The 12,724-nt window shown below is 40.4% G+C and overlaps 1 protein-coding gene across 8 annotated transcripts in view; it reads right to left on the reverse strand.

Moving 5' to 3' along the window:
• Nucleotides 1-12,724, reverse strand: part of SHANK2 (SH3 and multiple ankyrin repeat domains 2) — a 279,065-nt gene that overhangs the window by 192,869 nt on the left and 73,472 nt on the right. For 6 of the 8 annotated variants that reach the window (XM_039551944.1, XM_039551945.1, XM_039551949.1 and 3 more), the window contains one exon: nucleotides 5,538-5,588. The exons of the other annotated variants lie outside the window; for them this stretch is intronic. In XM_039551944.1, the coding sequence (XP_039407878.1) occupies nucleotides 5,538-5,588 (51 nt within the window). The remainder of the gene's footprint in view (nucleotides 1-5,537; nucleotides 5,589-12,724) is intronic. 8 annotated transcript variants of the gene reach the window in all.

Below are 12,724 nucleotides of genomic sequence, written 5' to 3' on the forward strand. Positions count from 1 at the left end.
TGTATTCCCAGACCAAGGAGCAAAAGGTAACATGGCTCATGTGTGATTTCTGGATTCACCACTGAAGGAGTTTTCTAAGTCCATTTAATTGAATTCTGAAAGATAAACTTCACTGGGGCACAGGCCTACAACCAGTTAAAAAAACCCCAAATATTCCAAAATACACCTTTTTACACCATTAGGCACCAACCACCTGTAGAGATCTGGGGTTTCTATGCCCCTTACCACGTGGTGCTTAATTGTAGTTAAATTCATTAGTTTTACTCATTGCTTAGATTTTTCATTATATTGCTACACACACAAAACCCCCCACATTATTTGTGCTTGGTGACCCCTCAAAACATCATCATTCAGCACTCAAAAGGACTAGCATTTTCTCCACAGGTATTTAAAAGCAGTTTGACTGAACAAATATGTTTCATTTGCAGAGTATTCTAGGAGGACTGGAAAGAAAAAAAAAACAACAATTAAATCGTACCCTATGGAAAAATACCTAGTTCTTCATTTTTCTTGAAAGTATCCAGACCTACACTAAGAAAAATCTTCCACAAATACATCCTGGAAAAACCAACATTTTTGCCCACTGTGATTTGAATATTCTAATTCTGTCCAGTTGCATGTCTCTGTGAAAGCCATCATTAGATCATTTTCTGTCCCATAGCAACCACTTTGTTTTCTCAGGGAAATAAAATATTTTCAGCTCCTCAGGCAATACCTTTCTCTGTGTGGTTCCATAAATGAAGCTGTTTGTAATCCAAAGCCAACATCCCAATTTACACTGGGCTTCTCAGGGATTTATACCCATGGATGTGGAAAATAAAATGCTAGCCAGAGGCTTTTCTAACTCAATATATGTGTGCATGTACACAGTGAGAGTGAAAATTCCACATTTTATATAAAAAGCCTGGGTTTTTAATAACATTTCCTTATTTAAAATTGCAGATTGAAGCTATTAATTTACATCATTAAACAATTATTTGGAAGACAGCAATGGAAAGAAGAAAGAGGTATTGTTTTAACAGTCTGAAGGTGCAATGATAATTTATGTCTGAATTTACTGAGGGATATGAAAATAAATAAGACACCAGAGACTTTCAAGCCACTTGAGAGCCAGTCCCTGTAGCTGTCAGAGGTGACAATTTTACAGTAGTCCATAAACTTCAGGGCTCCTGGCCACAGCCACCAGTTCTCTAACAAAGGTTCTCAGTTCTTTACCCCAGCTCTCTGTGGAGCTGACTTTGTCTTTAAAAGAGTTTTTTAATTATTAAATCACGCTAAAGTGACTATACTTATCTTAAATAATTCACTGATGCTGTTTCACTGTGCAAGTCACTGCTGAAATTCCCCACAGGCATTACACAGAAGCAAATGTGGAGAGAGAGAATCACAGAGTGGAGTAAAAAGCCACTAAAGCAGTGGCAAAAAACCCCACAGAAGCAGAATTGGTACTACCCTGTGATTTGCTGTGATCACCTAGGAGCTTGGGTGCTGTCCTGAACGTCGTCTCCATTCAAACATAAAAGGACTACCATGAAAAAAGACTTCTAATTTTTACTCTTTTTTAAATTTGGTAATCCTATTATGTCTTTACGTGGCATCCAAATGTTACTGATTTAAAGTTTGAACAATGAGGGGCACTGGAACGTGCAAAAAGTCTCCCAGGGGAAAACTGAAATGCTTGGGAGATGGAAGGCTAAACAGGATGCAAACACCCACTCAAAACTCTGTCAGAAGAGAGTAAGAAAGAAAAATAAGATTCAACTGGCTGTTGTACTACTCCAGCTCTTTAGGAAATCTTATTTCTCCACCTAAATTCTGAAAAACAAAATACTGAGAAGGTTAAAAAGGTAAAAGCCAAGCTGAAAGGTTTCCACCTCTGTTTAGCCAAGCTTTTCAAACCAGTGCAGAAGGAAGACCGGTAGGAATCGGTTTGTTCTCACAGTACAATTTTTTTTTGTGATTAAGCTTTAATGCAAGGCAAAGACATGAACTGAACAGCGTTTCAATGATGATGCAACCTGATGGGTGCATTGCATAATGTCATAGGATATCAAAAGATGTGTCCTGGTGTAACCTGCCTCACTCCCAGCGAGAAGCTCCTGAAAATGCAGGAGGCTCTTCACAGCCTGGAAGCCATTACTGGAACGTTGTCACTTGTTTTCAATAACTGAGCAGGATTTGTGACTACCCAGCCTCAGTGGTCCAAACTGTGCCTTCATTAGCTTCTGCAAGGCTCATCTTTCTCCTCCCATTTGTCACGATTCTGGCACATGGGCACGGAAAAGAAGGAGACAAAATCCACTTTGGGCAAGTGCTGTGCTCCTTCCTTTGGGGGCTGACTCAAAGCTGCGCTAATTAAACCAGAGCCCCCCAGGAGGGTCTCACATTCCATCAATCAGGGATGCCTGGGAGATGGGGACAGTTCAGTCACTGTGTCCTGAGACAGGGAGGGCTGATCTAAGAGCTTGCTGGGCTCAGGGAACTACTAAACCACCAGTTAAGTCAAGCCTAGATCAGCTGAAAGCTGCTAAAGAGATATGAATTAGTGGAAACAAGTCTAGCAGTTTTGCAGATTGGTACCTGGTTTGTGTTTTTCATTTTCAGTATTTTGTATAAATTTCTCTGCACATTCATCCTTTTAGGAAGTAGATCAGCTCTCAATGCCTTTTTTATAGATGAAAGGTGATGCCACATACTGTGTGTTTATGAACAATTTATCAGTTAAAGATGGAGTGGAATTAGGAACCCCTGAGATTTTAATTCCTTGTTAAGTAATTGTCACAGCAGCTTCTGACAAGAACAGAAAAATGTCATAAAACTAAGCAGAGCTAAGCAGTCCTCAAGATAATTTCCAGTTTCTAATAAAACCAGAGCGGGTACATCTATACATTCCTTTACAAAGCCTGTAACCATGGTAGGAAATGCAGCACAATTTGATTCTGACAGCCTGTAATCCTCGTTATGCCACAGTTTGAAAAAAGAGTTTTAAAAATCTCCAAGGTCACTGCATGGTAACTCTAAACCAAGAAACACAAAACCTAATCAAACAGCATTGAAAACTTCCTTCATCTTCGCTGGGGCTCAGAGGCAAGGCTTCAAACATTCGTGTTACAGCACAGCACCACTTTGGCTGAAATAACGTAAAATGCATTGAAAACACATTGGGGAAGACCAGAGAAGGAAGTTCTAAGGGGAGCTGTGAGCAAACAATGGCAAGAGGTTGGGGATTGACTGCCAGGTCTCCAGGATGGAGAACAGCTTCCCACCTTGGGCAAAGAGCAGAGGACACTGCACAGGATTGACAGGGTCGACAAACTGAAACATTTTCATTAAATGTTGGGCTGACTTCACCGAACTCTTCTCCAGACTCTCCTCGTCTTCTCCAAAATTGAGAAAGGTGCTATTTGAAATACCTGAACAGCTCTGAGTGGGTCAAGGCTGCAGAGGCAAATTAAAAGCTGTCAGCCCTTACAGTACTGGAGTTTCCAGGCACTGTCAGTCTTCATGAACACCAGTCCAAGGGAATCTTCATCCTGACAATTTCCTGCAGCAACGTGCAACTACACACGGAGAAATTATTTCTTTCTTTCCGACACACGTGATAATAACTCATTTTTTCTAACTGAATGTCTCTCCCCTATTTAAGTGACTTATCTCCAAATAGAGAAGGAAATTAAACCATAATACACAACACTTATCCCATATGATTTATTCCTCCAAAATGTACTGCACGAGCATCAAGGAAAACAAGGAATCTCAAGCATGTCTTACACTCATCATGGAAAATGTCCTGGCTAATCCATCCCTGCTGATTTTAAAAGTTTCTTTGGGTTTCAAGAGAACTCTGAGTGGGGCTTTTGATACTCCAACATGCATTTAAGTTCTGGAAATAATTCCTCTGATCCAGAATCAAACACTTAGTCCCACTCACTTCTGGAACTCAGATCCACAAGGTGATAAAGCAGATTTAAAGTGTCAGAAGAGTAAATAACCTCTAAAATGACACAAAGTATGTTTAACATTCCCTTTATTCTTCTGATAATACTCAGCACCCTGAAAAATCTCAGATTTCCTGTTCTTTTCTAAAGAATTGGAAGGATTTTCTTTCAAGTTTTGAGAACTTAATTACTCTAAAATGGCTTCTGTCACTCACTGCACCATGAAAAATGGATATGCACATTCCCAGATGTCTGGACACATGTCCATGGAAAAGTGGGCTTGCTGTAGGCATACCACAGGAACTCTTTATGTAAGCTTTCCTCATCTAAACTGTTCTTGATAAACATTTCACAGGAATAAATTTGAGCCTGTATATTCTACAGCCATCTTCCCTGGAATTCTGCATGGCTTGTGCAGACACCTTGCAAAAGCCAGGGCAGCATCAAGACCACTGATCAATTAAATTCCAAAGCTGGGATGATCTAAAGGATTTCAATGCCCAAATTCTGTTGACTTTGAGGAAAAAATATGGAGTTCTTTTTTTTGATAATTAGAAAAATTCCAGCTTACAGTGTTCAGTGAAATTTCGAGTCATTGCAAATCACATTAAAGCATCAATACACTAAAACAAAGTAAAATAAATCTGTATATTAAGCAATAACCATTTCCATTAAAAGAGCCTGGAAAAAAAGAATCCTATCTGTACTCATGGAAATAAGACATTCCTCTTTTTTATGCAGAAGTTTTCTAACCATGCCTGTCCTTTTTCTGCTGCACATTTACCAGTTTTCCCAGGTAAAAAGGAAGGTAGGCCCACATGGAGCAGCCTACCTGCACACAGAATCCTTGCTGAAGTGTCATCTGCAAGAAAACTGGGAGGTGAGGTGCTGAACTGCATTATTGTTTCCTGACAATCTAAATATTCAGTACTCCTTGCAGAACACCACTTTTAAAACAAGTGAGGGTTTGCTCTCAAGCATCTCAAGTCATGGCTCCTTTGGCACAGGGACTGGGGTCATGCAGAATTTAATCACTGCTTTAGATAAATGATTTCATATGTACTGGTGCAATATAAAACATTTTAGGAAGATTATTCTGTTAGTCACGATGAATACACTAAACACACTTTATTCCATCCATCATGTCAATGTTCTGAAGGCCAAATGTGCAGTTTGGAGTCATTTTGAGCCCAAAATTTTTAATTGCATCATAGAATGTCTTGGGTTGGAAGGAATCTTAAAGATCATCTTGTTCCATCTTCCTGCCATGGGCAGGGACACCTTCCACTATCCCAATTTGCTCCAACCTGGCCTTGGACACTTCCAGGGATGAGGCAGCCACAGCTTCTCTGGGCAACCTGTGCCAGGGCCTCAGCACCTCACAGGGAAGAATTTCTTCCCAGAAATCCTCTTTATTTACCACCAAGTTTAGCTCAAGTCAACTGATTATGGGTCTGTGAAACCTTTCCTTGTGGGAAAGCTGTGCTCCCGAAGTGTTCCACGTTTCACTGATTTTCCTTTACCAGGAAGAAGAGCACCAAAATCAGACCATTCTCCTACTGCCCCCAAACAGAGAAATTACTGTGGCTTAACCCTTACCTGACAGCAACGGATTCCAGGGACTTCTACTTGGATATGGAAAGCTGGATCCTTCAAGAAGGGCAAAGGAACGAAGGCAACATCAAAAAGAAGTTAGGTGTCAGAATTCCATTTTAAGGGGAGAATTTGAAAGCAGAAACCCATGAAAGCAAAGCTCTTCTGATGGCATGGTTTGAAGATGGAAAAGTGGACAGAACAAGCATTTGGAGGAGATGAGGAAGCAAACTCCACTTCCTCTTACTTCCTCCTGCTTTGCTGTCCCTGTCTGAGCATGAAATGAAGAAATGAGAGTGAGGAACTGGAAGGCTGGGAAAAGCATTAAATGGGATTAAGGCTGGCACAGGACTTGGAAGCCTGGAATATCTTAGTGATATACCTGGAACAAAGAAACGCTGCTTTGAGCAACAAATGTGCAAGTCAGGGACCAACATCCACAGTGGGGGACAAGACACCAGCACCACCCCCTTCCCTGGAAGCGCAGCAGCACCAGCACAAAAACAGCTCACAAAGCACGTGCTGGAATTATTTCAAACTGAAATCACAACCTCAAAATTATTTCCCCCTGTTTCCTCTCTGTTATTCCTTGGTTGGGTTTTGAGAATTTGTATTTTACAACCTGAAACCAGCCCGAGTATTTTCTCTGCAATTTTCAGCACCAAATACTGCAAGAAGTTCACAAAATACTCATTGGACTGGTTTTAAATATTTAGGGCATTCTGTTATTGTAGCTATTAATCTCTCTCTGCTTTTTAAGCAGCTGCACAAATCAGTGCCTTGTTTACTACGCACCCCTTACAATTTCACACGCTTTCAATCTTCTATCTCCTAAAATGTCAGGCTAAGCTGAGTTTGAAAGTATTATTTTACAACATACTCTGCTGCAGTCCATGTCTGGACATCTGTAACTCCAAGGAATATTGTTACAGCTGGGGAGGTTGGAAGAGTTCTGCTTTAGAAGACTGCTTTGTTCAGAGGCATGATTCCGTATTTCAGGAAGCTCTTTTTAACCACGCTCCCACAGGACTCTCATATCAAACACCATTATCTAAAGTATTTATTGTGCGTAAATCAGCCCTTAAATATTTTGTTTAGAATGGCCCATGAGTTTCAGAGTTTTGATGTTTTAGGGATCCAGTTATGATCTTGAACAAATGTGCTATAAATACGAGCCTAACCACAAGCAAACAAGGGCAACAGTTGTGCTTTAATTTTCTAGAAATCTGGAGCATCAAAGGGTATTTCTCCAATAAGCTGAAAAAGAAGGAAATATCTGCATAATCCAGGGACTGAAACAAGTGTACAATAAGATACTTAAATGCCCCTTAATAAATTAATAAAGGAAAAAATTGAAGAGGTTTTTCTAATAAGTGGATCATGGTGGGTTGAAGTGTTACTTCAATTATTACAGCATTTAATGTGTTTGGCTCTACCTCCATGAAGCATTCCACATGTTACACACAAGAATTGCCTCTCTCTGTGCCCCAAGGCTGCTAGAGCAGGATAGGATACTCCAGATTACCCCTCTGGGACATACTAAAGAGCAAGAAGGAGGAGTGAGAAGGAATCAGTGTTCTGAGCTGACAGGAGCGACAAAGAAATAAATAAAAAAAACCCTGCTCCTGATCGTTTCCAGGAAGCTCAAGCAGCAGGTACAACAACATGGCATTGAAATCCTGAGGGGGAGTCCCAAGGAAAGTAAGCTTGTGCTGGAAAATTGGCAACTGGCTTTTTCATTCAAATAACAGGTAGTCAAGGGGAAAAGAAGAGAAAAAGCAAATGTTGCCAATATTTTGGCATTTGTAGGAGTTCTCCAAAAAAAGCATATCTAGGTTCTCTCCAGCTTTAACCTGAGAAAGAAATGCACATTAATGCTGCAAAGGAGCTGACACTTTTAATCTGCAGCCCACTCAGCCAAGGAACATCCACTTATACACCCTCATGCATTATTCACCAGGAAAATTGAAATAATCTGCCCGTGGTTAAGCAGCTCGGAAGCAAATGCAAATCATGGGAAAGCAGTTGAGAACGAGGATCATTCACAACTCCTGACACTCCTCCACACGACTGGAGCCTCCCGTGGGAGCAGCCAAATCATTACAACCCCAGTCCCAGCGGCTGGCCCTGGGAATTGGCCTCTTTCTGTCCTGGTGGCACAAGCACTGACCTGTGGCCATGCTTGGAGAAGGAACTTGCTCAGTTTTTATTCAAGTAGATTCTCACTCCTTGTCAATGAAGGGGGGTCCTTGGGCACACACCTGAGAAAGTCTGGTTCTTTATTACTATTATTATTATTGTTGTTGTTGTTGTTAGCCTGTGATCATTCTAGCACTGGCTACAATCATCTGCATTCTTTATCTGACTTGTGAAACTTTGGGCAGGCAAAATAAAGTTATACAGAACAAAGCCTCCAGTTTTTTAAGAGGGAAGAAGTTATTGCTGTCACCACCTTCATTTCCAATATTGAGATTTCACAGGAAATATCTTAGGCCATGATTTACAGCAATTTTTTTTTTTATCTTTAGGAATATACATTAAGTTCAGAAAGAATAAATTCATTTTTTGCCTCCATCCCAGTCAGTTGTTTTGAAGTTATCCACCATTACTTCCAGGCTAATGTGAACAGGAGAGGGATGCATAATTCTTGCAAGTTTATACAAATTACCCTGGATAAATTCTCCATGAAATCTACATCAATCTTATGTTATGAAGTGTTTCCGTGTGCCTGAACTTATCATCACAGTGGTTGTAAACACTCAGGTGGTTGTAAGCTCCATGCATTAATGTTCTTTATCAGAATTTAATAGCTTTAACCCCTCTGGTTTTAAGGAAAACCATTACAGTTTTGTTTGTGTTTAGTTTTTCCCCACAGGTTTTCCACAGTAAAATAACTTTCAATTCAGTGGAACTGGTTGGAATTGGCTACTCTAGACCTGATTTCAGGAAATTACAAAATGACAGAAAGCAGAAAACGTTCCTGTCATAACCATAAAACTATAAAGTGTAAAGTAATGAATAAAAAATCAGATAGGCCTCACTCTAGGTAGCAAAGAAATCCATTAGGGTCGTATATATTTGCAGTCCTTTCAGAAATATATTTGACTATCAGAAAGCCTAAGGAACAAAAATTCTAAGTGTCAGATATTCCAGCTAAAATGAGGAAAAAAAATGTTCCTACACCCAGAATTCGTGATGAAAAATTGCTCCAGTAAGAATTTGGTGACTTAATTGCATTTCCCTTCATGGATTTTGGGTGAAATTCCCTGTGTTGTAGTGATTCTGTAGCAACAGATACCACTCAGCCAAGGGAAACAGGAGCCCAGGATAGAGAGAACAGGGTTGGGCCCTTCCTTTATGGAAAGTAACCAAGACATTTTTAATGTCCATCTAATCCAGACCAAAGCTCTACTGCCATGGGGCCTTCTGGAAGATTTCCACAGAGATCTCTACTCCTCCTCAGGAAGCCCAAGCCCAAGCACACCCCCAAAGAATGCTATCTCTAATTTGGTCCTTCAGTGGTGATGCTTTCACTACAGTTATAATAAATATTCCACAGACTGGAGGTATTTCCTTGCCAAAAATTACCCCTAAATTTCAGATCAACTGAAAGCTTAAAAAATCCTTTGCAATAAGCTATTTATGTCACTGGCACATTGTAAACACATCCTTAAAATTAAACTGATTGTTCATTTAGGTTGAATAATTAAAAATCTGCTGTTTCAACTGCTGACCCAGGATACAAAGCAGTGGCATCCTAGAAATAAAGGAGATGAAATATGTACCCAAGTATTTTGCAAATACTTCAGAACTCTCTTCACATTTAAACTAAAATGACCTTATTCCAAATTTTCTGCAGTAAAAGAGAAAGTCTTGACTATCAGTAGACAGAAATCTGACTTCGATTTCAAGCTTCATTTGGGTCGGTGCTAATTCCACTGATATTTTTACGTGGCTGCAGGGAAAACAAAACAACACAAAAAGGTAGCCCTAATGGCTTTATTTTACACACATGTAAATCTTGACTCTGCATGTTCAGTTTGATGTTACTGAAAGATATCCAGCTCTGCAGAAAATATTCTTTATCTAATGAGAAAAGACTGATCTGGATTTGATCCGTTTAAGCCACCCATTCCCACCTTGCCACATCAGGAGTAAGCAACTCTAAAATGTTATTTAACACCAAACCAAAGCCATTGGAAAAGCACATCCAGCAGAGGTGGCTTGGTATTCTCAAAGCCAAATGTTAGGAGTGCTAAAAAAAAAAAAAAGAAAGAAAAAAACCATAGAAAAAACTTGCTAGAATTCTGAGACTTCTTTACCACGGTATGATACTTGCCTGACCTTCCCTTATTGCCTGGGAGCAATTCAACCAGAATGGGGAATTTAATCCTCCATAATATGTATTTTAATGACTCATTGTTTTCCTATTTCTTTCTAGTTCCTGCAAAGCTTAATGGACTTGAGCATGATTATTAAAATGCTGCAAATGAAAAAAAAAAAACCAAACCCTCGAAGTATCTAGCAAAAACAAAAAGTGGAGATGCAGTAAAGGACGTTCTAAAATTGGAGCCCGTTTTGTTAGGGATGGGAGCAAAGTGTCGGAGCCATATGCTGGTGTAACACAGGCAAACTGGATGCAAAGCTTATGTCATTGCAGCTTGCTCCTTCAGAAAGAGCTATGGCAGAAAGATTCCCCAAATTTTACATTTCGATTTGCATGCAGCTCCAGATCAGTACCAACATTTGGATATCAGAAGTCCATTAGAGTTCATCTTCCTGTGTCTAGAACATGTTGTTTCCAAATAATAAATATAAATAAATGGCTTTTAAGCAACTCCTTACTCCCAGCTTACTCCATTTTTTTTCACCTTTTTTTCACAAAGCAGAAGAGAAGCAGATTTTTAAAATCTGCACAGTTATCTTTCAGATGACATAGGACACAGCCCAGCAGCTACCAGGAAAAAAAAAAGACTTTGTCTTTTTTCTCCTCCAACAGGAAACCCAAACACACCCTAAGATAAGGCCCTAGCCTAAATCCGCAATAATTTCAGTAGCTTTTATCCAGATTTACACTTCTTTAACGCAGAACACGATTTGTCACTTGCATAACAGAGTTTAGACACCAGGAAAACTCCCTCTGTCATTTGAACTTTCTCCCTCCTCAGCTGGCACAGTACGAACTGCAGCTGGTGATTCGGACACAGCCATGGGTGGACAAAAACACAAACTGCATTTGGATAATTTCACAGTGGGGGGGTTTTCAGAAACAAGAAAATAAAAGTAAAACAACAAACAAATCCCAAATTCTGTTAAGTCTACCATCTGATCAAAAAGTTCTTCCCAAGCACTGTTCCCTCCCAATCTCTGGACACACCAAAAATTACGTTTAACTGCATAGAATTTCTGCCAGTATGTAACTTTGAAATGTACTTTGTAAGATAAGAGCTTGGACTCCACAGAAGGATGAGATGCAGTGTTAGCCCACAGGGATTTTGACTCATCTAGATCTCCCTCACTTTAAAGAAAGGAGAGAAAGCTCCACCAGCTTTGGAGGTAGAGTGGCTTCAAGCTTCAGTTTTCGTCAGGAAAGACGATGAAAGGGAAAACCTTCTCCATCCCACCATCATGAGAAAATGTATGTCCTCCCACCATGCAAAGCCAAAGCAGCAATGAAAAAACCCCCACACAAAAAGGTGACAAAAAGGAAAACACAGTCCTGTGTTAAAAACCTAAAGCATGTCCTATATTAGCAATCTAGCTAATGAAATTTGCTTTCATTTAGTTGAAATAAACAGTATCAGATTAGTTCCTATATTATTTTGTCTCTCTTGGCTAACTTCACACGTAAGAATGTTCCTCTGTTGCTTATGAAGATGTCTGAAGAAACATTGTTATGCTAATGGATCAGAAGATCAAATATATTCTGTCCTAAGTACAGAGTGGAAAGGAATAGTCACCAGACTCTTGGGATCACTTTTAACTACTTTTAATTCCTAAACTCCAATCTAAAGTCACAGAACTTACAAAATGCAGAAGTTCCTGGATCCAGTCAAAGAAGTGTTTGCAAAAGAAAAAGAGTTTTAGCTTTGGATCAGTCAAGCTCTGAAGAGGTGGCAAAGATTACCCTGCACAGGGCTGGAATTCAGCCTTGCTCTCTTTTAGGATGAGGGTATAATTGTCCTTATCCCAATAATCTTACCGTTTTGTACAGAATTGCTTGAGGGAAGCAAAAACCAACATATGCAGAAATCATTGCAACTTCCTCAGACACAAGAAATTGTTGTATCTTACAGGGGAACAGAAGCTGAATAACCCAGGCAAAAAACTGGGAGAGCCCAGAGGTGCAACACCACAGAGAGCTGGCACTGACAGAAGTGAAAGGAAAATGAGGAAAGGTGACAACAGAAGAAAGAAACAGGAAAGAAAACACAATTAAATGGGAAAGTGATCCCGAACAGGCAAGATGCAATCAGCTGAAAAAATGATAGTATCTTTATTTGGGGTGAAATTAGTAGTTAGCCAAATCCAATCCAGGATTTGAGTGCGAGGGGCTGAATAGCAGGCTCTGGGTGCTACAGCTGATCACAGATGTACTACCACTGCACTGATTGTGCATGGCTGGGGCAGACAAATTACCTCATTCCAAGAATTCCTCAAGCCACACTGATGCTGTCAGGCTACACCAACAACCTCCCCGCTTGGAGGCTTTTGGAGTTACACACAGTCCAAAACTAAGCTCGGGGCTATGGCTTCCAGTCTGTGGCCTCCCAGGGGCTGCCTCTGAGCACATGTCAAAAACTTCTGGGATTGCCTTCAAATTTTTTCTTGGTTCCAGTTCAAGGAACTTTTTCTTGCCTTTCTGCTACACTGCAGGTCATTGCAAGTGGTTCTCTGCTGGTTTTTTGGGTTTCCAGCCCAGGAATATCAACTGTGCCACAGAGCAGGACCCTGGCGCTTGCCCCCGCAGCCAGGTCAGTGCCAGAGTCCCTGTGTGGGCTGGGGGCTGCTCACAAAGGACCAGAGCATCTCCTTTCCTCCTTCCAAGATCCCTAACTCCTATTCATTTTTAAGACAAGGGAACCACAGGGTTTAAGCACAACCCCCCAGAGCAGATCAGGGAGAAAGAGGCACCAGGCTTCTCAGCATCTCACATTCTTCAAGTAACTGCTTAATACTGAATGCTAAATAAA

Source organism: Corvus cornix, chromosome 5, assembly GCF_000738735.6.
Source record: "Corvus cornix cornix isolate S_Up_H32 chromosome 5, ASM73873v5, whole genome shotgun sequence".
Classification (NCBI taxonomy): Eukaryota; Metazoa; Chordata; class Aves; order Passeriformes; family Corvidae; genus Corvus; species Corvus cornix.